The 27,530-nt window shown below is 36.0% G+C and overlaps 2 protein-coding genes across 2 annotated transcripts; one reads left to right on the top strand and one right to left on the bottom strand.

Annotated features, from left to right (window-relative positions):
* The first annotated feature begins 15,661 nt into the window (after window positions 1-15,661).
* On the top strand, window positions 15,662-19,362 carry LOC136276395 (uncharacterized). The gene is made up of 4 exons (XM_066088289.1): window positions 15,662-17,017; window positions 17,134-17,388; window positions 18,207-18,533; window positions 18,754-19,362. The coding sequence occupies exons 1-4, from the start codon at window positions 15,728-15,730 to the stop codon at window positions 19,360-19,362; spliced, it is 2,481 nt and encodes an 826-aa protein (XP_065944361.1). The 5' UTR covers window positions 15,662-15,727.
* Window positions 19,363-19,993: 631 nt separating this feature from the next.
* LOC117689352 (protein IWS1 homolog) lies at window positions 19,994-22,417 on the bottom strand. Its single transcript, XM_034470190.2, has one exon. The coding sequence runs from the start codon at window positions 22,415-22,417 to the stop codon at window positions 19,994-19,996; it is 2,424 nt and encodes an 807-aa protein (XP_034326081.2).
* Between the last annotated feature and the right edge of the window lie 5,113 nt (window positions 22,418-27,530).

Below are 27,530 nucleotides of genomic sequence, written 5' to 3'. Positions count from 1 at the left end.
TCAGCGTTTAACTTTCTAAATTTAATGCTGAAGTAAGTTCCGTAAACTATATTTAAATGTGACCTGACCCGCAATTATGTTGAACTTAATCAATTTTTAAAATAAACTATCCCAAAATAGCAAAACTGAAAGTAAAATGATATTTTCCGTCTCGACGTTCATTTTAGCCTTGCATTAAGGGAGATATCCGGTCATCTTGAACAAAACAACATGTAAAACCTCATATGTATTTGCTTTTTTATCTTTTGACAATAGTTTTGTTAAGTCTCTTGCATAAAGAGTCAGTTCAAGAAATGTTTACATTTTTAGTCTACATTTGTACAAGATGTCCAGACATTCTCTTTAAACCGATCATAAAAGCCCTATTCACATCGTATTGGCAGCTGCCAGCAATTGGGCTTTGACTTAGCTCCATCTATATTTATAAAAGTAATGATTATCCTATACTGCACAGAAATTTTTAAATTATATTAAGTATTAATTCTTTTTTATTCTCCCCGACGTCACCGGAAATGATTTGCTCTGACCGTCTCGACTCCGGCTTTCTCTTGTACATAATATTCCCTGTTTGAGATTTTGACGGGGTACAAATTCTCAATGTATACATGATTGGAAGTTTTTTTTTTTTTTTTTTTTCATCAACAATTCACACCACGTTGATTGAACATGTTTTAGAGTTAAAATGTTACTTCCTTATGCACTTGTAAAAACTATGTATCTCAAGTTGTAGTGGTAATTTCCTGAGACGTTAACTATGACGATTTGTATTTATTTATTGCTGTTATAGCAAAATTACAACTTTCTCGCATTATTTTTTTTTTTACGAAAAGCTACTCTATATTTAATGTCTCCTTCACACTGTTTGTTATTAATCTGTTTATTATAAATACCATATTTTCCCTAATTATTTGATCTATAGTTACTGTATATATTTTGGTTAACTTTTTCTGTGGAATGATTACAGCTAAAATCATGCTACTTGGTTCATCTGCGGCTGTATGTGCATTTTAGATATATAGTATATTTGTACTTTTTTCCTTTATTGAGGCAATGTAGGTTTTTCCCCACTTTTCTTAACAAGAGGCCCAGGGGCCACATCGGTCACCTGAGCCTTAACTCTGATCAAATTAGCATTACAGTATCAAAATCAAAATATCTTAACAACCGAGTACAGTAGATATGGCTAAAAAAATTGAAAATCTGCCAATTTTTGTCCACACCTTTTTTGGTAAATACCAAGCCCCTTTTGTTGTTGTTCCTGTAAGAAGATTTTTTCTCTAATCCTATATACCCCCCTCCCCCCCCCCCCCCCCCCCATTTTGTGGACCCACTTTTCTCTAATGAACCATGGTTTCATCAAACTTAAATCTGCATAACCTGAGCTTTCACTCAAAGAGTTTTGGACTGAAAACTTTCCAAGAATACTTTTAAAGATTTTCTCTATATAATCCTATGTAAAAATTCAACCTGCCCTACCCCCAGGGATTATAATTTTGCAAACTTGAATTTACACTACCCGAGGATGCCTCTCCACAAGTTTAGGCTTTTCTGGCCAAATAGAATTTAAATAGAAGATTTTTAAAGATTTTCTCTATATATTCCTATGTTAAAATTCATCCCCCATTGTGGCCTCACTGTACCCCAGGACTATGATTTATACAAACTTGAATCTATACGATCTGGGGATGCTTCCACTCAAATTTGGGCTTTCCTGGCCTAATAGTTTTCATCAGAAGAGTTTTAAAGATTTTCTCTATATCTATATATAAAAATTTATCCCCCATTGTGGCCCCACCCTACCCCCAGGGACCATGATTTGAACAAACTTGAATCTTCACTATCTAAGGATGCTTACACGCCAATTTGAGCTTTCCTTGCCTAATAGTTTCAAAAAAAATTTTTACAAGATTTTTTTCTATATATTCCTATGTAAAAATTAATACCCCAATTGTGGCCCCACCCTACCCCCAGGCACCATGGTTTGAACAAATTTGATTCTACACTATCTGAGGATGCCTCCAGTCAAATTTGAGCTTTTCTGGCCTGATAGTTTTTAAGAAAAAGATTTTTAAAGATATTCTCTATATATTCCTATGTAAAAATCCATTCCCCATTTGTGGCCCCGCCATACCCCCAGGGACTATGATTTAAACAACTTTGAATCTACACTACCACAGGATGCTTTCATTTTAGTTTGAGCTTTTCTGGCCAAATAGTTTTTGAGAAGAAGATTTTTAAAGATTTTCTCTATATATTCCTATGTAAAACTTTATCCCCCTATTGTGGCCGCACCCTACCCCCAGGGACTATGATTTGAACAAACTGAATCTACACTATCTGAGGATGCTGTCATTCTAATTTGAGCTTATTTGGCCTAATAGTTTTTGAGAAGAAGATTTTTAAAGATTTTCTCTATATATTCCTATGTAAAATTGATCCCCCTGTTGTGGCCCCACCCTACCCCCGGGGACCATGATTTCAACAAACTTGAACCTTCACAACATGAGGATGCTTCTATTTTAATTTGAGCTTTTCTGGCGAAAAAGTTTTTGAGAAGATTTTTGAGAAATACCAACAAATTTTCAATAATTCTCAATTATCTCCCCTTTTAAGAGGGCGTGGCCCTTCATTTGAATAAACTTGAATCCCCTTCACCCAGTGATGGTTTGTGCCAAATTTGGTTGAAATCTGCCCAGTGGTTCTGGAGAAGAAGAAGAAAATGTGAAAAGTTTACAACGACAACACCGCCAACGCCAACACCAACGCCAACGTCGACGACAGACAACGGACAAATTTTGATCAGAAAAGCTCACTTGAGCTTTCAGCTCAGGTGAGCTAAAAATGAAAGAACAACAGAATAAACATCAAGAAAACCTCCTTAAAATATAACATTTAATTCCCAGGGCCTTTGTAATGGAAACAAGAGAAAAGACGGTTTTTCAAACCCATAGAAACAAAATTATCTTATATACTTTTTAAAGGATATCCATTTTACAGAAAAAATACTAAGTCACAGTATGGATTTTGAAGTTTTTTTTGTTCTTTTAAGTCAAAGTCCAGGGGCGTAGCAATTCTTTTTTACAACAACTGCGAATTAACTGTTCACAAAACATTTAAAGATGATGATGGCAAATTTCTTATTCTTGATGCTTCTGTTGATGATTTACATATTCCAATGGTAACCATATAAATGTATGGCCCAAATTTGGATACACCTGCGTTCTATACAAACTAAATTAAGCATATTGAGAATTTTTTTTCTAACAAATTATTATTTGGGGTGACTTTGATTTAATTTTTGATAAAGAGTTAGATTCAATAAATTAGAAAAGCCTGAATGACCCAAAATCGAGACAAAGTATTTAGACAACTGGAAATCTTTAACCTTAAAGACATTTTTTGTGAAAACAATCCAAATTTGAACAAGAATAGAATTCCTGGGTCCCCCGCCGTTCAAGCAGTATACTAGTATACTGTACTGTGGAATCTTTAAATTTCATGGGGGCCAATTTTCGTGGATTGCTTAAATTTTACAGGTTAGTGGGGACGTAATTTCGTGTATTCTCTAAAACCTACAAAGGAAATATGATTTTATTACCCTTATTTATTAATTCGTGTAGGATGCTAAATCGTGGATGAGAGGTACCCACGAATTCCACAAAAATTGAACCACCACGAAATCTAATAATTTCATAGTATTTGAAATTTGCAATATTTTCAAACATTCAGGGCTGTTCCAGAATGAAATGTGTGGGGAGGAAGGGAGGAACATTATTTTACCCCGACCAACCATATTTTTTTCTATTATTCCTGTTGCAAATATATCCAAATACTACAATCTAAAATCAAACAAATACCTATTAACATATATAAGTTTATTTAAAATGTACGAGACAATATCACTGTACAGTTTTTGTTTATAAATCATATTCAAGTTTCATACTCTGGTTTACATACCGTATAAAATATTATTGCAGAGATATACATGTAAGAAAATGGTCAGAATAGGGGACAGGAAAAACACAAGATGATGCCTTGTCATCTGTTGTCAATATCTGGTCAAGATTGTTCCCATGAAAATGAGTTGCCTGATTGATCATAACATTTAGTTTATATAGTTTGCACATTTTTTGTAGGTTCTCATCTTCAGGACCAAGATTAAAGTCACCTCCTAACACTAATGTGAATGTTTTTGGCACAGTCCTCACAAAATCTGAGATCAGACTCACAAATGTCCCTTTACTCATACTGTGTGGTCTATATGTTACAGCTACAAGTAAAGGATTTTCATCAGTTTTCAACAGTCTAGCCATTAATTGTAGGTCATTTCCATTAGACAATTGTAAACTAAATTCTTCTGATGATTCTTTATGATACTGAGCTAAGCCATGCTGTGTTTTTTCATGAAAGGAATGGTATCCAGGGATTTCATGACTTAGTGAGGTATGAGTTTCTGTGAGACAAATTGTAATTAGATTTTGCAGAACAGTATTGGCTTTCAAGTCATCTAAATGCAGGTTTAACGATCGGATATTGAGGAAGCCGATGTGTATTTTGTTTTCTGATGGAAGTTGATCTAATGGATGAATCCAATCAAATGTAGCTTGATTTCGCATTCTGTCCATTTCCTGTAAAGCTTGTTGATTAACCTTGATTTTCTGTGGTGAAAACTCTATCAATTTCAATCCAGTCCTATGTGTTGCTCTACTTAAGACAGTGTACAATTGTCCAGGCATGACTGTTTTCATGGATGGTGGTATTGTGAGGTCCCCAATGACAAATTCATACGTACTTCCCTGTGATTTGTGTGCCGTTATACCAAAGGCTGGAACAATAGGAAACATTGTTCTTTCCACCTGAACAGGAGATTTTGCTGTTAATAAGAAGTTCACTGTCACTGCCTTTATAGGAACACTTCCTTTCAGACGCTAAGGCGTTGTTTTCTTGGCTTCTCTGCCAATATCTGGACTCCCAAATTTCATGAATATAATACCAGCTGTAGGATTTCTGTGATCGACACAAATTTCCTGAACAGTTCCAATGACACCATTTACTAAATGGTCTGAAATATCGATGTTTTTAGTTATCATTGCTTTACAGTCTTTTGCAATGGTTAGTGATGAGGGTAATCCTCCCGTTTTATATATATTTTCCTCCATTATTGTGATTGGAACTGTATTGGTTGTAGTATCCCTTTTGCTATCTTTAGCTCGAATGGTTATCCTTTCTGGGAGTTGATCCATTTTTTCGTCATTAAATGTAGCAACCTGTTTGTTTGTCAGAAATATTTTAACAGTGGAATCTGGGAAATTGTCAGTATTTGTATTTTCAAGATCTTTTAACAGTTTCATATCTTCATCTATAATGTTTCCTATACGAATGCGTGACAAAATATTTGCATATATGGGATCGCTCTTTTGTCTTACAATTTCATATAGTTCATGAAGTTCAAAATTCTGTGTCCATAATGAACCAGCTAATGCACTGTATCCTGAAGAAGGGTTTTTGAAGACGGGTAAATCGCCTACAGGATTCAATTGCAAAAGGTCTCCTACTGCAGACAGAAATTCCAGCGAATGGTTTGTCATAGATCTCGAACATGTGCTGAAGTGTTAGATGCAAGTGCAATAGACTTCTGGCTCCAAACATAGAAATTTCATCAGCTATTATGAGTTTGACATTGATGTAATTACTTCGTAACCTATTCAAATTCTCTGTGCCAGGTTTTTTATATTCAAATTTGTTTGATTTGTCCTTTATTGGTAGATTAAAAGCTGAATGAAGTGTTGTACCATTAATGTTTACTGCAGCTTTTCCTGTAGAGGCTGTTAGCAATACTGTTGGTTGATCAGGACTGTGTGCTGGGGTACGCAAGGCTCTTGTTACACCTTCATATATAGCATTGATCAAATGAGATTTGCCTACACCCCCTCCTCCACTCAGAAAGATATGAAATGGATCAGGTACATTTACAGACAATCTCATAACTGTGGCCCAATAATAGATGAAGTCAAATAAAAGTCTCTGTTTGGAATTAAGGGATTGAATCAACTTGTAAAAATCAGTGTCTGGTAATGTTGATGTTTTTGTCAATGTGAATGATTTATTAGATGATGAATGACGTAAATTTGTTTCTAGAACATCATTTGGTAAGTTATCTGGATTGAGGAATTCATAATTTGGATCTTCTATAACTGCTCCTTCTTTTTCCTGCTCTATGTTTGCCATAAAATCTTCCCATGCTTCCGGAGCCATGTCATCCGGGTCAAAATTTTCTAAGACTGACTCAACATCGTCATGAAACGGTTCAAATGATTTGATTTTTGGCACAAGTTGTTCTTTTACAATTTCAAAAGAATCTTTGTATGTTGAGTGTGTTTTCAATTGATCTTCTGACCTCCATGGCTGGTATAGTAAAAGCAATCTATGGAAGTATGCCTCCTCATCTTTTTCTTGAGAGACATAATGATATCTAATTACTTGGGGTATATTCCGCTTTTTCATCTGTCCTAAGCTATCTCTAAGAGTAATAACATTTTCAGAGACTTCCTCATCAACTTCATCTTGTTCTTCTTGGTTGTTATTTTCACTAGAAGAGGAAGACGTCAATCTGTAGTTTGAAATAAAATCGGCAAAGGATATTTGTTCTAGGCTAGATGGTCGAGCAGCATATCTATCGTGAATGGTGGTTGTATATATATCGGTATCATCATCTTCCATTGTGTCAAGAACTGATTCTAGTCCTATTTTCTTTGAAATCTGTTGCCACAAATGCTACAGGAATATTTGATCTTCTAAATGGCATTGACAGACATCTCATTATGGCTTCATGATGTGACACCTCTCGTCCTTTCCTTAGCTGGTTGGCTATATGATACAGTTTGTCAGTTACTCCTTTATCGTTAGCCTCTGTACTTGCTTTTTGCATTAGCTCAGACATAGTCTTCTCAGGTTTACAGATGTATGACGTGATGTAAGCTATACAGGCCCAAATTGATGTTATCATTTGGATGTCCATGTTCGATCTGGAAAAAAAATTTCAAAATTACAGGACTTAACTACATGAATCAATATATTCAACCGATGATAAAATGTTACAAAATATTTTTGTATATATATTATCGTTTAAACCAAGCCTTTTTTCACCATTTTGTCTTTTAGTACCTGTGTCTACATTAAGTACATAATAGACATAAATGAACGATTTTGATTGGATTGTTTGCCTTTTCTAAATTTGTAGCAGGCACTATTCCCGGGGACTATTCCTGCGGCGGGCACTATTCCAAAATCACGTGATTTACATGTGATTCATAAGTTGTATTATGTACTGAAATATTATGTACTTCTCCCTCAGGAACTGTTTTCCTATACTATAGGAAAACAGTTCTCTCTTGAGAAGTCCATAATAGATAAGTATACCAGTTCCATCTTTAAAATATTATGTCAAACTTAGTTCATAAATTCGGAAATGCAACTTATTTTTTTTCATTGAAATTTACTTTTAGTTAGACATCCCTGAGCATTGCCTGAATTGGCACTGCATGTTGGGACATTCCACTTAAGTGTGCATGTAGTCTTGTTCTCTTTTGAGGTTGTGAATGTAATGTTCATTGTTAAAGACTCTCTTGTGACACCAAGATACAGGACAGGAATAGAAGCCATGTTCTTTTTCAAAATATTGTGTGAGCTGTTGTCACATTAGCGATACCCTTTTTTTAAAAATGTATTTCTACAACTTCACATATTTATTACCTTAGGCATCTCAGCAACACAGGATTGTAGTTATTCACAAATAAATCTTCAGGTGATCTTTCCATTACTAAGTGGGTTCTGTGTATAGCTGTTCGAAGAGATTTTTTGTATTCTTCATCAGTGATGCCTGCTTTGTCTAGAAGTTTTTCATAAGGTGGCATTTTTTCCTCTTTTGAATATGACTGAACAGCATCAAACATCTTGCCTATAATCGTTGTTGATTTCTGTTTTATCAATGAGGCATCTTCATCATTTGGCACATGTGCAAGAACTGAAATATAAATTGAAAATATACATGTACTTGTAGGTAATTAGCAATTTAAAAAGAAGAGATACAAAACAACTATGCTGAAGTAACTGAGATATGGCCTGGACACCCGGTGATTTGAGATTCACCGGGTGGTAAACCTCAGGTGAAGGCGGGAATTATTTTTTATATTAGGTGTGCAAGCCCTCAGGGCATGTAGTCCTTTGGAGCTCGGGAACATCGCTACTCCCTAATGTTTGAAAAACAGACATAAAAATACAACATAGAGTGAATTATTCATTTTTTAAAATTGTCTACAGATATATGTACACTTTACTTATGAATATCTTAAGCCTATGAATCATATGATTCTTGGTAATAAACAACACACTAGAGACTAAGATCAAGCGCGGCACATGGTTTTTAATTTTGTATATATCTAAACATATAGGAGCGAACTAAAACCAATTAATCAGTCAGAATATAGAATTCATAATCAGCTATGTAACGATAGAGTACACCTTTCTTCTTTTTTTCTAACCAAGTTCTTGGTTATACCTTTATTAATTTCCCGTGAAAAGCAAATAAAGCTTCAATAGCTTACATAAATTTGCCTAAGAAATTATTTTATTATGTTGGTTCAATACGTTTCTGACCGGCTTATTGGAGTCTTGAATTGAATTCAAACTGATGTTTTAATCTCATAATCAATTTCATTAATTTCCAAAATCAAATTGGCATACCTCTTTTTACTGCAAAGTGGAAGATATCAAAGATAATTTAATTAATTGCCAGTGAACAGAAATCCGTCGCCAAGGTTAAAAAATGTAAATGTGTTTTCTATACATGTAGGAGGTTTTATAGATGTTGAGAAATTTAAAAAAACTGATGAGAGAGAGAGAGAGAGAGAGAGAGAGAGAGAGAGAGAGAGAGAGAGAGAGAGAGTATGCATTGATTTTGAATTCAATTTATTAATTATATAGTTTACCCTGGAATTAATTTCCTGATAAGTAAACACGCAATCCTAATTTTTATTACCTATTCTTTATCATTCCGCAGCCCTGGTCAGAACATACACAACATACGTGTTAATGTAGAACTAGTGTTTTCTATACATGTAGCCTAAGGAGTTTATACACAGAGAGAGAGAAAGAGAGAGAGGAGAGAGAGATATTGCATTGATTTTTAATGAAAAGTTACTAATAGTTTAACCGGGAATTAATTTCCTAATAAGTTAACATGCAATCCTATTTAATTTTCATAACCAATTTTCTATAATTATTTAGATTAACTTAGAGCTGTCATATTGATTTTTAATACATCAATGTTTTATACTAGACCAGATCAATTGATCAAAAAACTTGAAGACACATGATTAACAACTAGCTGATTGAAGCTACAGTTTTCAAAGGAGAGGATGTTGACATTATTTCACTCGGTCAGTGATTATATAATAGCTACTGTACACAGCCCTTCTTGACAATTTGCAGTTCACGGTAGCAAGAGATGATAGACACACGTGTACACGTATATATACACACAGTTCCTCAGATCTGAATGGTCGGTCAGTGATTATATAATAGCTATATACTTTATACAGCCCTTCTTGACAATTTGCAGTGCACGGTAGCGAGATTAAGAACAATGAGGTGACAGACACACGTGTTCTTGTATATACACACACGTCCTCGGGTATGGATGCTCGGAAATGTTACACAATAATGCAATATGTTTTTGAAACACCCCTTATGACCTTTTTTCCCAGTCTGTCAAGTGAAGAAACAATTTCAATTTTTCAGTTCTGAGAATTTCAAACATCAAAAGATTGGAGAGCTTTAAATTCAGAACATTATTTGGCACAGTGATATGAATTAAAACTGTATATTGCTCTTTTATATTTTTCATTTTTCAAATGAAATAAAATTTAAATAAATGCCTGATATTTTTTTGATCCGAAACCCGGACCATTGTTTAAGATAATGCATGTGTGTATAATTTAATGGTGCCCCGTTACCGGCATTTGCATACAGTCATGCATTAAATCATTCATTAACGGTATCATTGCTCTACAGTGTATATGCATGGGGACAATTCTATAGAATAATGCATATAGATAACTCAACTGGAAAATGCACACTAGCTGATAGAAGTTAAAAGTGTCAATGGACCGGTCTAATCCCCCTTTCCGAAAAAAATCAACTCTCTCTCTCTCTCTCGTGATTTATAAAAAAACAATACTGACAGCAATTATCAGCGATTTAAATGAACTTCATAAAGGCTGTTTAATTTTATGCATCATTACACTGGTCAAAACATTCAAAATATAGGTGATCATTTCATCATTTCGATCGGTGTGTGGTTATCTGCACGTGCTGATCATGTTGTGTTATTATATATGCGCTTTATCTCAGTCAGGTTACATGGCACAGAACATTGCAGATTTCACGCACTCCTCCACTTATTTTTCTTTTTTTTTCTTTCTTTTTTTTTTTTACAAATTACAGTACACGGTCATTTGTATAAATGCATGTAATAAAATAAGCGGCTTATCGGTACACAAGTATATCTTGATTTGTGTCAATGTTGAGTCAAAATTATTTACGTTTGTAATAATATTGCCCTCTATGAAATGCAAAGAAAAACAAGCACCGTCTAAAACATGAATGCTAAATATAAATTTTTAAAAATCCAAATTAATTAAAAGCTATTTATTTACTTAGCGAGCAGTTACAGACCGTACAGGGGATGTCAGGGACATGCACAGGGGAATACAGTGGCTTACAGGGGATGCCAGGGGCGTACAGGGGGTGACAGGGGCTTACAGTGGCACGCAGGGGTTGTGTACAGTGGCGCACAGGGAATGACAGGGTATACAGGGGCTCTGTACAGTGGCACACAGGGGATGTACAGGGGATGACAGTGAAAACACAGGGGGTGACAGGGGAAGACAGGGGATTTTCATACGGACAGGGGTTTTTAGAGCCAGTAGTGTGTACTGCTGCATGAAAATGAGCAGTTCTCTGCCCTGCATTTCTTTCCTCAGGTCATAATTTAAAATTTGTCCTACTGGATGAGTTCCACTTAATATCACTTTCTCCCATAGTTGTTCAAATATGTAGTCAATATGACGAGCAGCAGTCACTGGGTTCCTCTGCAGCCACATTCGTTTATCCTGCCAAGTCATCTTGTTAATGTCTTCTTCAGTAAATCTTTCTCCATACTGTCTACCTATAATGCTTATCACTTCTGGCCAATGAAATTCAGCTGCTGAACCTGATATGAAGAATGTATAAGGACCATATTGTCGTAATTTGGCTAACATATCCAAGTACATCTGTTTGAAGTATTGAGGTGTTCCACGGATGTTTTTAAAAGTGGCAAATATTTGATTTTCAGTTAATAACCTTGAGATTCTCCGTGGATCTTTGAATTGGCCACATGTGATATCTTCTTGAAAGCATTTTCTGCTGGTAATTGATATACTTTGTTTTATAGCATCTCGTTCTAGCCAGTCCAACGCCATGAAAGTATACTCTGGACTTTCTGCAAATCTGCCATCTTTGGAGAGTAGTCTGGAATTTATGTACTTTTTTGGTGTTAACTTAATTTTCCTTGGGTTTTTCATAATGTATGTATGCTTACCATCAGGAAACAATTTCGGGAAAGACATCTGTTCCCACTCAGTTTCTTTTGTTGTAATGGGTATTTGATCTTCTCCTGGAGCTATGTTCAAAATCTGATTAGTATGCACATCAGGACCATCAATTGGATAAATGCATGTGTCTATATTAACACTTCTTTTATTCTGGAGATTAGTATTAAATTCTGAAGGATTGTTTTCTTCCATTTGATCATCACTATCAGTTATAGTCCCATCTTCCTTCTTAGACTCTGATTTCTGATTTGATTCATCAACATCTAAATGATCCTCCTGATCTGTAACACTGATTGGATTGTGAGTTGCAGCATCCCAGAATTGTGCATCCTCTGTCTCACTTATTTCATGCCAGGTCGAATTAACCTTCACATTTGTATAACTAGAGTGGTTTTGCTTTAGATATTGAAGAGCATTGATAACAAACTGAGGCCTTATATACTGCTTATGCACATGATGTTTATCAGAAAGTCGTCGTTTCAATGCTAAAGATATAATCTGACTTTGGGATGTTGGTCTTGGTAAAGCTGTTTCAACTTTCTCAAGGTTCGCTGGTACAAGAACCACTTGTCCTTTTATTCCATGCTGAGCACCCCTTGGCATTGCAACAATTTTCATAAATGGTATAACTTTAGCGATTAATTGTATCTCCAATGGGTAAATGTAACGGTATTTTAAAATTAAATTATTCTTCTTTTTAATTATTACGTAAGTTATCTATCATTGCTCTCCGCGAGCAATGTCATTACGTAATTGACCCCGTTTAGAAAGATTGCTCCTCGCGAGCAATGCATATTATGTATATATAGGACGGGTACAAATTACGGGGGGTCTTACTATTTTTCTATTGCGGGAGATACATGTGCAGTTCAGCCAGTGATGTTTTGATATTTTATTTGTGAAACTTTGGATTTTTATCGTAATGTGAATAAACTGTAAATAATTCTACTTTGTGTTTCTATTAAACTAAAGCGTATGCTTTAGAGGTTGGAGCATTACCATCTCAAGGAATTAGTTAAAATGTGAGTTAATTACCTGTGGATTTCATAGTATAGAGCCGTTTACCGCTCGACGGCGCTACAACTGGTGGCAGCGGTGGGATCATTATACTTTTTACGGGTTACGGATATTAATTGTGAACTTTTGTGAACTATTCTATGCTGGATATTAAAATTTTGTGACAATGGAATTAAATCCGGGAAATTCTGTGCAAAGACAGCGGTTTGTTAATGTGATTGATTTTGATGAAAATGGACATCGTGTGGTTGTGGGACAAATGGACCTATTTGCTCACAAAGAGTGTCCAAGTTGTTATTTAATGTTTAACCGTAAGGACAATTTCAACTGCGCCAAGCGAGGAAATAAAGATATTTTTTTCTACCGGTGCCCGTGCTGCAAATGCAGAGTGAAAGCATTTCCGGAGGAAATCGTAAACTATTAATTATCAAACTGGATCCGTTTGTGACATTTGTGTTTTTAGTGCATTGTGCTCTTTTTCTAAAGATATTTCAAGGTGGTGACCGCACTATATATTCTCCAGCTAAGATGGATTTCACGAATAGTACGCCTACTAATGTACCACAAACTACGCCAAGACCAAGAACTTCTGTAAGACGGAATCTGATACAGGATTTTGAAAATGAATTACCGACTCCTGTTGTCACTAATTCGCCCCCTGTTCAGGAGATTTTGCGAACAGAGAGAACTGCACTGAGGGGGAGCATGAGAGTTCATGGTATTCAGGACCTATGTATTGGACATGTGGAATATCTGCATTAGTATTGACTGTGTTAAGCGTGATTCGTTATTCTCCGCAAAAACTGTTGTTACGTTTGACTCATGAAGCGCTAGGAAATATATCGATAATATTTTTGGGCATAATTGTGTGTGCAATTTTGTGGAAATTGTATCAGTCTACAAAGAGAAGAACTGCCCGGATACCTAATATGATGCGAAATACTTTAACTGCAAGAACTTCAGATCAGGATACCGCGAGTTATGATGAGGAGGTTGGATTGCCAGGATCAGGATTAAACCTTCACGTCAAGCGCACGTTTAAAGTAGAAGGAACAGAAGTGTGGAGTGAATTTGTGCGATATTTTGAGAATGTTGCGACATTAAATAACTGGTCTATTGATATGAGGCGCAGAGTTCTCATCACTACTTTCCGTGGACAAGCGGAAGCGTTCGCATACGGATTACCGGACAGTATTTTACAGGACTATAACCAGCTAAAACTGCAGATGGACACTAGATTCGGACATACTGCGATGAAAGAGAGTTACATAGTTGAGGCAAAAATGCGAAGGAAGCTGCCTACAGAATCGTTCAGGGACTTTGCCCAAGCTATTGCTGACTTATATAGAAGAGCTCATCCCGGAAATCGCGACTATGTGGAAGAAGCTAGCCTTAAAACTTTTATGGACAACTGTAATGCTGATAACGATTTCCGGTTGGCTGTAAAGCGCACTAGACCAAAGAGCTTACAGGAAGCGGTGACTGCGGCGATGCAGGAGGAGTGCATTCGAATGACGGAGAATAGGAATTTAAGAAGCAAAGAAAACAACCCTATTAGACCAGTTTACGGAGTTAGTGAATTCCTCAGGAATGCCGAAGTTCCAGTTACTAAGAAACCATACCGCGCGGAGTCAGAAGAAAAGAGAAGGATAGCGAAAAAGTGCTACGGATGTAATTCTGTTATGCATTTGTACAAAGACTGTCCAAAGCGGAAAATCACTAATGAGAAATCTTTAAATGTAAGGGTGTCGAGGCAGTAGGCCATGTGTCGGCACAGCATTTAGTGAAGCGGCCTAGTACAGGAGAATTACAACATCGTGATGATAGCAGTGAAGAAATATCTGCAGTGTCAACGCAAACAGATGATGAAAATTTGCACTTGAATTATGATTCTAACGATGAAAAATGTCAAATTATTGAAATCAGAGGAAAGCCGGGAATAAGTGGAAGGCACATCGTTAGAGTGGAGATTTGACACGGGTGCAATGAACACGTTCATAACAGAAGATGTTTATAGGAGCATTCTTCCAGAACATAGACCTGTGCTGGAGCGCGCTAAAAAGCAATTTACTACAGCCGACGGAAGAAAACTTAAAGTCATTGGAACTGCAAAAATGTTGTTATCCTTTCCAGAATTTCAAGTAATATTTCGTGTGTTTGTGGCAGATGTAAAATCAAATTTACTTGGCCAAGATTTTATTAGCAAATTTCACTGTCAATGGGATTATTGTTTTAATGTGTGCCACCTTAAAGCAGATGCTGATGGAGTATTGCGGGGATATTCTATTGTTAGCGTGGAGGATAATGTCGTACCAGCGCATCATGAGAGTGTTTTAAAAGCTACATTTAACAGTAGTGTAGATACTAGTGATGGGATTTTGTTACCTCTAAAAACATTTGTACTTAACCATGGATTAGCGGTTGCACGAGAAGTAGTGAAATCTACATGTGGTGAAAATCATATATATGTGCGTGTATTTAATCCATGTGATCGTGACGTGTATGTACAGAAACGTACTGAGATAGCAGTGTTTGATCCTGTGGAAAATGTATCAACTGTGGAGATTCCGGAAGTATATAGCGTAATGTCAGGAGGCGCCGATATACCAGAGCATCTTGAACAGGTTTATAAGGAATCATGTGAAAATTTAACTGAAGAGCAAGCGGCAAAGTTTAAAGACTTTCTCTTAGCTCGTGTGAATGCATTTGCGGATCCAAACAAACTAGGGGAGCGTGCAACGATTGGTGAGCATCGAATTAAGCTGAAGGAGGAGATACCTTTTAAGGAAGCAGTCCGCCGAGTTCCTATTTTTAAGAGGGAGATAATCGACAAGGAGATCAAGAAGTTAGAGGAACAAGGATAAATTGAGAAATCCAACAGTCCCTGGTCAGCTCCTATCGTGTTGGTGCAGAAAAAGGACAAAAGCTGGAGGCTTTGTGTTGATTATCGGAAATTCAATGCGAATACCATCAAACATGCATATCCGATACCTCGGGTGGCAGATGATCTCGATGCCCTCTCTGGATCAACATGGTTTTCGTCATTAGATCTCAATATGGCATACCATCAAATTCCTATGAGTGAGAAGGATAAAGAGAAAACAGCGTTTGCTACACCACGTGGTGGACTTTACCATTATACAGTAATGCCGTTCGGATTATGTAACGCACCAGCGACATTTCAAAGAGTGATAGAACATGCGTTGAACGGATTACAATGGAATATAACAGTGCTATATTTAGATGACATTATTGTGTACAGCCGTACTTTTGATGAACACTTGGAGAATCTTAGTTTAGTATTAGATAGATTACAGAGTGTAAACCTGAAACTTAAAGCAAAGAAATGCAACTTTTTCCGGCGAGAAGTAAGTTTTCTTGGACACATCGTTTCAAAGGAGGGTATTAAAACGGATCCTTCAAAAATTGAAGATGTTAAGAATTGGAGAACGCCGGATGATGTGACAAAGCTTAGAAGTTTTCTTGGACTAGCAGCCTACTACCGGAGATTCATAAAAGACTTTGCTAAAATAGCAAAATGCCTACATATCCTTACTGGGAAAAATCAAGAATGGAATTGGACGCATGAATGTGATGCAGCATTTGAAACTTTGAAACAGAAATTAATATCTGCACCTATTCTTGGATATCCCGATGTGACTGCTGGTGACTTCATACTAGATACTGATGCTAGTAATGACGCTATAGGCGCTGTGCTATCGCAAATTCAAAATGGAAGAGAAGTTGTGATTTCTTACGGAAGCCGTGTGTTGAATAATTCTGAAAGAAATTATTGTGTAACTCGGAAAGAAATGCTGGCTGTTGTGTATTTCGTTCAACATTTTAAACACTACCTACTTGGACGAGAGTTTTTGCTAAGAACAGACCATGGATCATTAGTATGGCTCCATAAATTCCGAGAACCGGATGGACAAATTGCGCGGTGGCTTCAGAGACTTGGACCGTACATATTCAAGATTGAACACAGAGCCGGAAAACGACATGGAAATGCAGATGCATTGTCACGTGTTTCTTGTGAGGTGAACTGCAGACAGTGTAAACGTGAGAAAAATGAAGGAACTGAAAATCAGAAATATACACACGTTTCTGAACTAAGAAATACCAGTACATATTATTCAACAGAAGTTGACAATCACGTGTTTAATTTAAGTGCATTGTTTAACGACAGCATAGATTCAGACAAAGTATCGGATTGTGCAATTATTTCCCCTCTTAAGAAGAATCGGACAAACAGACCAATGAGAGCGAAGATTCGAAAACAGCCGGACGAACCCCTAAACCGAGCAAATATTCGTGAGAAACAACAAAATGACCCTGGAATGCGTGTTATTTTACGTTGGATGGAAAAAAAATGAAAAACCACCATTATCTACTGTGTCTGGTGAAAACTTTGAGTGCAAATTTTGGTATTCGAGATGGGATTTATTGTGTATTGATAAAGGTGTTTTGTGTATTCGCTGGATTTCAAACAATAGTGAAGAACTTAAGATATGCCTACCACGGAATCTGCGTCAAGTTGTGTTATGGCACCTTCACGACTCGAGAGTTGGAGGTCATATGGGCATCAAAAAGACTTTGGAAAAAGTTAGAAATTCCGATTATTATTGGCCTAGGATGCGTCAAACTGTTCACGACTATGTATTTGCGTGTGATGTGTGTGAAGAAAGGAAAAATCCGCCACGGAAAAAGAGATCACGTATGAAAACTTTCCTAAGTGGTGAAACATTTCAAAGAATAGCACTGGATTTAGCAGGACCATTCCCGAAGTCAGAAAATGGATATTCTTACATTCTTGTCGTGATGGATTATTTTACAAAATTTGCCGAGATATTTCCGCTTATGAACATTGAAGCTGAAACGGTAGCTAACGTTCTGTTTAAAGGATGGATAAAGCGATACGGATGTCCTGGATCTATTCATTCGGACCAAGGAAAACAATTCGAAAGTAGGCTATTCCAGGAAATGTGTCGACTATTTCAAATTGACAAAACTCGAACTACACCATATCATCCCCAGTCAGACGGAATGGTAGAGAGGATGAATCGAACAATAAAGGACATGCTATCTAAATACATTAATGCAAACCAAACCGACTGGGATCGTTTTGTGGACAGAATTGTTCTTGCGTATAACACCACTCCGCATGAAACTACACGGATTTCGCCATATAGACTAGTATTTGGGAAAGAGGCTAAACTACCAATAAATGTTCTAACTGAAAATGAGAACTTTACAACTTCTGAGAAAGAGGCAAACAAAGCAGTTTATGTGCGTGATTTAGAAGAAAAACTTTCCACAATTCATGAACAAGCAAGGGAAATTACAAAAGAAGCATCTCAAAGACAGAAAAATTATTTTGATCGAAATGTACGGGAGACTAACTATGAAGTTGGGGATTTCGTACGAAGAAGTCAGCCAAAAGTCGGTAAAGGAGAAAAATTAAAACTATCAAGGAAATGGACTGGACCGTGGATAATAATTAAAAGACTAAGTGATGTGCTTTTTCAAATTCAGCATTCAAGACAATCAAAACCGGTTATAGTTCACGCCGACAACATCAAACCGTACCGAGGAGAAAGACAGCAGCCCCAATATACAACTGGCGAGACAGCGGAACTAACAAGACCAGCTACTGGATCCGAATATACAACTGGCGAGACACCAGATGGTCAACGACGGCACGCGCCGGACTCTGGCCGGCGGCGTTTGAAATTACCGCTAGCTCCACCCCCGAAAACAGACGATTCAGATATTGACCAATCAGAACCAAGTTTAAAAGCAGAAGACTCAGATCTTGACCAATCAGAACCAAGTTTGAAAATGACCCGTAGGGGACGACCTGTAAGGAAGCCCATTCGGTACAGAGAATAGTCGTTATCAAATGTTGTGCGAAGATTGTGGAAAATCTTTTACATCATCTAGTAATTTTCATCAGCATCGTAGGGAGCAACACAGTGACAGTGTAAACAGCTTAAACTGTAGTTTTTGCCAAAGACTTTTTGTAAGGAAATTCAATTTAAAGAGACATTTAATATCAGTACATGGACTTCATGGTGAACAGTTAAGTGAAGCAATGAGTTCTAAAAGGAAGTTTGTCGACCGGGAGATGTTTATGCAAGCAAAGAAGCCAGTGTACGTACTTAGTGACTTCTACGAGAACATCTCATCAGATGAAGAAGAAACCTTGGACAAAACGAACACTGCTGAGGATGACCTCGAGCATCTCTCCATTAGTTCTTGCGAGTTCGCGGAGCTGAGTAGTGTGGACGAGGCGTTCGTCGAAGAAATCTTAGGTGAAGGCAACATTGATGAGCAGCAAGTGCATAATGAAGAAGACGGGGACAAACGAGTGCGTAACGAAACTGATGTGATTAGCGACAGTCCTAGCGACGATTACAGTGACGTAAGTGATGAAAGTAAAAAGACTGATGAAAACAACAACGTCACAATCCGAGAACGATCGACAATATGCCTAACATTAAACAAAACGGTGATACGCAAACCGGACGGGACAGAAGAAGAAATTAGAGACTCTAAAATCGTATATTCCAAGGACTTAAATCCAGAGGACATCGATTTCAGAGATGTAGTCAGTGAAATATTACGCGAAATTCCCAAACATTTTGAGCACGGCAACGTAAGAATTGTCAGAGGGGATCTGTCTGTGTAATAAAACATTGGTTAAACTGACTTGTATATATCATGAACTGTATATATGAACTGCGATGTACAATTTTGTTTAATGTTTTATTTATTTATTTTTGTTGTGAGTTGAATTATCAGGCTGCATTTTACATATTTATGAGTTACCGATACCCTGCTTAATGTGTAAAGAGTAATATTTTGTATAATTATCCTAAGTTAGATATTGTTTAATTGCAGATTTAATTATTATTATTCATTTTGAACGGAGTCAAAACCTTAAGTAGGGGGAGGTGTAACGGTATTTTAAAATTAAATTATTCTTCTTTTTAATTATTACGTAAGTTATTTATCATTGCTCTCCGCGAGCAATGTCATTACGTAATTGACCCCGTTTAGAAAGATTGCTCCTCGCGAGCAATGCATATTATGTATATATAGGACGGGTACAAATTACGGGGGGTCTTACTATTTTTCTATTGCGGGAGATACATGTGCAGTTCAGCCAGTGATGTTTTGATATTTTATTTGTGAAACTTTGGATTTTTATCGTAATGTGAATAAACTGTAAATAATTCTACTTTGTGTTTCTATTAAACTAAAGCGTATGCTTTAGAGGTTGGAGCATTATCATCTCAAGGAATTAGTTAAAATGTGAGTTAATTACCTGTGGATTTCATAGTATAGAGCCGTTTACCGCTCGACGGCGCTACATAAAGCTTCTGGAGGACTTCTGGGATGGGTGTAAGTTGTAAACCATTGGCTTGAGCTTGACATGGTATTTTTCCTTTGACTAGTTTGTTGTGGCAGGTGTTACAGATCCAGTCTTCTTTAGTGAGATAAAGGTCTAAATCTGGCTGTGATATCTTTGAATACTTTTTCAAATCAAGCTTTATGACACTTCTTCTGTAAAGTTTACGGCAACAACAGCTACATACGAAATTAGGCCCTTGACTGATAGCCTTTCTGAAGTTTTCTATAGCAACGTCAAGATCAATTTTTGGAGGTTGACTTCGAGACTTTTGATTTCTAGTTCTATCAATTAAGCGTTCATTTTCTAGTATGTCATCAGTTCTTGAAGCTCTTGAATCACTTTTCCTATTCTTATCTTTGTCATTATCTGAGGTGATTTGAGCAGGTGTTCTTGAGTCACGAGAGTCACTCTTTCTTTTCTTATCTTTGTCATTATCTGAGGCAATTTGAGCAGGTGTTCTTGAGGCACGAGAGTCAATCATCCAATTCTTATTTTTGACTTTGTCTGAGGCCATTTGAGCTGGTGTTCTTGAGTCACGAGAGTCACTCTTTCTTTTCTTATCTTTGTCTTTATCTGAGGCAATTTGAGCAGGTGTTCTTGAGCCACGAGAGTCAATCATCCAATTCTTATTTTTGGCTTTGTCCGAGGTCATTTGAGCTGGTGTTCTTGAGTCACGAGAGTCACTCTTCCTTTTCTTATCTTTGTCATTGTCTGAGGCCATTTGAGCAGGTGTTCTTGAGCCACGAGAGACAATCATCCAATTCTTATTTTTGGCTTCGTCTGAGGCAACTTGAGCTGGTGTTCTTGAGTCACGAGAGTCACTCTTTCTTTTCTTATCTTTGTCTTTATCTGAGGCAATTTGAGCAGGTGTTCTTGAGGCACGAGAGTCAATCATCCAATTCTTATTTTTGGCTTTGTCTGAGGCCATTTGAGCTGGTGTTCTTGAGTCACGAGAGTCACTCTTTCTTTTCTTATCTTTGTCATTATCTGAGGCAATTTGAGCAGGTGTTCTTGAGGCACGAGAGTCAATCATCCAATTCTTATTTTTGACTTTGTCTGAGGCCATTTGAGCTGGTGTTCTTGAGTCACGAGAGTCACTCTTTCTTTTCTTATCTTTGTCTTTATCTGAGGCAATTTGAGCAGGTGTTCTTGAGCCACGAGAGTCAATCATCCAATTCTTATTTTTGGCTTTGTCCGAGGTCATTTGAGCTGGTGTTCTTGAGTCACGAGAGTCACTCTTCCTTTTCTTATCTTTGTCATTGTCTGAGGCCATTTGAGCAGGTGTTCTTGAGCCACGAGAGACAATCATCCAATTCTTATTTTTGGCTTCGTCTGAGGCAACTTGAGCTGGTGTTCTTGAGTCACGAGAGTCACTCTTTCTTTTCTTATCTTTGTCTTTATCTGAGGCAATTTGAGCAGGTGTTCTTGAGGCACGAGAGTCAATCATCCAATTCTTATTTTTGGCTTTGTCTGAGGCCATTTGAGCTGGTGTTCTTGAGTCACGAGAGTCACTCTTTCTTTTCTTATCTTTGTCATTATCTGAGGCAATTTGAGCAGGTGTTCTTGAGGCACGAGAGTCAATCATCCTATTCTTATTTTTGTCTTTGTCTGAGGCCACTTGAGCTGGTGTTCTTGAGTCACGAGAGTCACTCTTTCTTTTCTTATCTTTGTCATTATCTGAGGCAATTTGAGCAGGTGTTCTTGAGCCACGAGAGTCAATCATCCAATTCTTATTTTTGTCTTTGTCTGAGGCTACTTGAGCTGGTGTTCTTGAGTCACGAGAGTCACTCTTCCTTTTCTTATCTATGTCATTATCTGAGGCAATTTGAGCAGGTGTTCTTGAGCCACGAGAGTCAATCATCCTATTCTTATTTTTGTCTTTGTCTGAGGCCATTTGAGCAGGTGTTCTTGAGTCACGAGAGTCACTCTTCCTTTTCTTATCCTTAGCATTGTCCACCTGTTTTTGATCTGGTGTCTTAAGTGCCCTTTCCACTTGTTTTCTTATTCTATCTTTATTTTTATCATCATTTTTCTTATCAGGAGTTTTTAAGGCTCTTAACTTTTGTTGTCTTAATCGATTTGCTGCCGGTTTAAGATTATTTGCCTGTTCAGCTAAATTTGAGGAATTTCGTTTTTCTTCCAATTCTTTTCTTCTTTTATTCTGTTTATCAGTCTGATCTTCAAAGTACCTTTTCACAGCTGTAAAGCTTTCATTTTTGTTATTCACTATTGAGGATGAAGAGGAAACTGTTCTTGAACTAGTATTTGAACTGATTGATGAAACATTTGTTCCATTCTCAGGAAAACTATTTGCTCCTGTTGATAACATATTTCTAGTCTCTTTTGTTGAAGTACAACATGAATTAGTCTTTGGAAAAATGTCAGCAGTCACTGGTATCATATCACTTTCACTTGATTTGTTTGCTGATGAAGTTTCTTCTCTTCTACGCTTTGAAACAAGTTCTTTAATCTGTTTTTGTCTTTAGTCTGTACTTTTTCTTTTCAGTCTAGGCATCTTGATAATTTCAAGTATGTATCAACCCATAGGAACAACTAAAATTAACATATTGTGGCTGATTTGATATTTCTGCAGGGAAAAAATACTCAAAACTTTCAAGTCATATCTTTTAAACAGTCTTGCATTACTTACCAGTATATTGCATATAAAGTGTATGTTCAAATCAAGGCTTTACTTTATCTTTCATTTTCAAGTAAGCATAACCTAAAAAAAAAAAGTTTATTGACAATCATTTAAACAAAATTATAAACATTCCCATGTTTGTGTCAAAGTAAATACAATCATAACCAATGAAAAACAGTAAATCATAATCAATGAAAAACAGTAAAGTCCTAATTAACACAATTGTCTATTGCATATAATGTGTATGTTCAAATCAAGGCTTTACTTTATCTTTCATTTCCAAGTAAGCATAACCTAAAAAACAAAAGTTTACTGACAATCATTTAAACAAAATTATAAACATTCCCATGTTTGAGTCAGAGTAAATACAATCATAACTAATGAAAAACCGTAAATCATAACCAATGAAAAACAGTAAAGTCCTAATTAACACAATTGTCTCTTTTAGTTCATGTCTATGGCAACATTATTTCAGTTCTCTTTTCCTTCTTAGTTGGAGGTTCTTGAAGAGGTAAGGATGTTCCTGGCTGATTCTTTTGTTCTTCTGATGTTGGTTGTGTTGGTTCTTCTTCATCCTGTACCGGTGATGTTGCTTCTTGTTGTGAACCAAGGAGGGACTCCTCATCAAAAGAATACAGGCTGGTTTCAGCCTCAAGCTCTTTAATTCTTTTTTCCAAGTCAATCTTCTCTTTTTTCACTTTTGATAAATCAAGTCGCATCCTTTTAAGTCTCTCTTCATTTTCAATCGCACTCTTCATGGCAGGTTTCAACTCATTTCCTACTCTTGCTATTTCGCTGCCTAAGTTCCGGATTTCTGTGAGAGTTTTCCACAAATAGTCGCAATTTGCCCTATTCTGTCCACTCAAATTCATATTGCTCATGCACCCCTGTAACTGAAATCCCTTGTTTACAAGTTCTTCACCACATTTCGTAATTTTTTCAATTTTCTCCATTGTGATCAGTAAATAAAAAATTGTTACAAGGACTTGTAAAGAGTTGACTTACTATTAAGCGATAAACACAAAAAGAAGTCATGAACAAATTCCATCTGTTTAATGCTTAATAGTATTAAAGGTTGCAATGGTGCTGATATAAAAACTACAAGTACTAATAATGTGTTGCCTAAGACACGGATGCCCCATCCAACAGCTTTTCAATAGAATCAAAAAATGTTTGATTCATTTTGTATTCCGTGTTATGATGAATAAGTGTACAAAGTGTCATAAAGATCTGATTTACCAATTCTGAGAAATCAGCTTAAACCCAAAGGTTAACCTGAGGTGGGACGGACGAACAAGACCGAAAAACTATATGCCCCAACAAAGTTGGTGGGGCATAAAAATGAAATACAGTTTATAATCACTCTTTTATATGTGATTATACATTCCAATATTTTTCAAGTCAGAAGATACCAAATGATAATAAATAACTGTATCTCATTTTCACTACCACTGGGTAGAAACCATTAACTTCTGGGTGAAACCAAATATAACTCATTGAATAAAGCAAGCATGACATACTAAGTTTTACTTTATTGTGATTATTCTATCATATTAAGTGAAATAAATTTTATAATATAATTATATTTGTATAAATTATAATAAAAAAGGGCAAAAATTCATTCCGAATGATTTTGCAGATAATGTCACTGGACTTTTTAATCGCTCCAAATAATTATCAAATATTTTTATTTACTAGTCTCATCTAGTAGAGAAAATTCATTGAATATAAATCAGGTCATGCTGGCTTTAAAATTGGATAGTATGCAGTTCACTGTGAATTCCAGCTCATTTGATATTAGTATCTTTTTTTATGTTGAGCCTCCACATCAAAAAAGGACAACAAAAAATAATGTGTTAGTAAAACAAATCTGAAACAGCATAAAAGCTATAATTATTGTCAAACATATCATTATTATATATATTAAAAACAATGTTTGTTTATCACTAATTCAAAAAAAATAAATACAATGAGACCTTTATGCTGTTTGACCCTTAGCCATGATTGAATACACATATTATAAAGATATGATTTTTTTTTCTATTTTCAATTAATGACATTATATTATCTTTGAAATCATCCTGATCCCAAATAAATAAAATATTTTTATGAAGTGATTATTTGATGATTATGTGTATTCATACATGTTGCCCGGCGCTCACCACATACCAAAATTTAATTAGAGTGTTTGAATAAAGTCCCAAATACATACATGTTTAACCCCCATAAATATATTTTATTTAGATCAAATGCAATGTAATGGAATGGCTGAGAAAATTTAATTGAAAGTTCTACACTAACTAAGAATACATTTTGATATGGTTCTTGGAGGTTAGGTCTGAGCACCTTGTAACATGTATGAAAAAAATGCACATAAATTATTATACTTACATATATCTCTGATGTCTTCAGATGTTAATAAACTAGCAATATATTCGATGATGGGGCGGAGCGCTATATAACAGTATACAGATGGACAAACAGACGCACGTTTGTACTGAATTACAGACGGAAAGGAGTAAAACAATATGCCCCCTTCAGCTCGTCTTTGTGTGACCATAATACATTTGGTATAAATTTTATGAATATCTTAAAATTTGTAGGCATGAAAGCACTTTCAAGGTCAATTTTTGGATAAAACGGAGTCATTATTGTGGTCAAAGTCCCATAACTCCAGCAAAAAGTATTGACCAATGCTGATTTTCGAACTTGACCAAGGTAATAGGTGTATAAACATTTGGTATAAATTTAATGAAAATCCGTCAAAATTTGTAGGCATGAGAGCGCTTACAAGGTCAATTTTTGGATAAAACGGAGTCATTATTGTGGTCAGAGTCCCATAACTCCAGCAAAAAGTATCGACCAATGCTGATTTTCGAACTTGACCAAGGTAATAGGTGTATAAACATTTGGTATAAATTTAATGAAAATCCGTCAAAATTTGTAGGCATGAGAGCGCTTACAAGGTCAATTTTTGGATAAAACGGAGTCATTATTGTGGTCAGAGTCCCATAACTCCAGCAAAAAGTATCGACCAATGCTGATTTTCGAACTTGACCAAGGTAATAGGTGTATAAACATTTGGTATAAATTTAATGAAAATCCGTCAAAATTTGTAGGCATGAGAGCGCTTACAAGGTCAATTTTTGGATAAAACGGAGTCATTATTGTGGTCAGAGTCCCATAACTCCAACAAACAGTATCGACCAATGCTGATTTTCGAACTTGACCAAGGTAATAGGTGTATAAACATTTGGTATAAACTTAATGAAAATCCGTCAAAATTTGTAGGCATGAGAGCGCTTACAAGGTCAATTTTTGGATAAAACGGAGTCATTATTGTGGTCAGAGTCCCATAACTCCAACAAACAGTATCGACCAATGCTGATTTTCGAACTTGACCAAGGTAATAGGTGTATAAACATTTGGTATTAATGTAATGAAAATCCGTCGAAATTTGTAGGCATGAGAGCGCTTACAAAAAAGTGTGACGGACGGACGCACGGACACACGGACACACGGACCCACGGACGGACGGACGCCCGGCATTTCTATGTCCCCGCTCCGCGTTGCGTTACCTGTAGAAGAAAACCCTTAGTAAAACAAGCCAGACTTGGTTTTTTTCCTGATCTCTGATACATTACAAATTATGTCTCCAATGATCAAAATAGAAAATTGTTATACTTATAGATCAGATAATTCCCCAGTTGTTTCATGCATAAAAAGAATGAATTCCTAAAAGGCAAAGGGATAACAACTCCCTATTAACTGACAAAGAGTATATCAAAATTGTAAAACAAATTGTTTTGATGTTGAAACAATACTACTGTTTTGCACATGATAAATACATCATCTGTACCGCATGATAATATACAGTTTATCATTAGTGACCAATTGTTTTTAGATACCTTGCTCATGGAAATAAGAGGAAAATCTATTACATATTCAACTTATATGAAAAAAATCTCTTGAAAGAGAAGAAATACTTAAAAAAGGAAATGTTTAAATTAAGAACAAAATTTGACACAAGATTCCATTCAACAACTTAACGTTGTAGTACCTTAACGGCTGTTATTGGTAAAAATAACGCGGCCAATGTTTCAATTCGAAAATTATATGTCTATTAGCTCAAAAAAAATGGCCGAAATAGTAAGTACTTTTCTTTGCACATTCAACAAAATGCCCTTTTATTCAAACATTTTAGCTTAGTAGAGTATTTGACAACCTTAAAGGAACATACACACATTTTGCACTAAACTATCAGTCTATTTCCTACAAAATAAAGAATTTACATTAAACTTAGCGAATAAATGTCGTTGATTTTGACACATGTCCAAACAAACTAGTCTTTTGAACTTGATTGCGCCATATTTAAAGACATTTCTAAGAAATTGAAGCAACAGATTTCTTGATATTAGTACTCTGTATAGTTTGCTGGTCAGAATTTCCCATTGTATTCGTTTATGATACTATGAAGATTTTTAATTCAAAGAACTTATGTTACGGCTACTATTAAACACCAACACCGGTTTCTATTGGAAATGTGCAGTTCCTAATTTTAATGAAGATACATTCTCGTTATACATTGAAGTAAACAATTATGTTCAGTGGTTCTATATTCAATCGAATATAAAATCTATAAATTATGCATCAATAGATTTCTACACTATTAAAACTGACATGTACCATACTAATTGTATGTATGTACAGGTATTTACTGTCATTGTCAATGGGTACCTTGGTGATATTTTTATTGTTTAGTATATTTTACTTTTTATGAAAATAAAATAGTTCGGCAAGA

This window comes from Magallana gigas, chromosome 6 (assembly GCF_963853765.1).
Source record: "Magallana gigas chromosome 6, xbMagGiga1.1, whole genome shotgun sequence".
Lineage (NCBI taxonomy): Eukaryota > Metazoa > Mollusca > Bivalvia > Ostreida > Ostreidae > Magallana > Magallana gigas.
The sequence above is the reverse complement of the archived record's forward strand: the minus strand, read 5'-3'. Positions and strand labels throughout refer to the sequence as shown.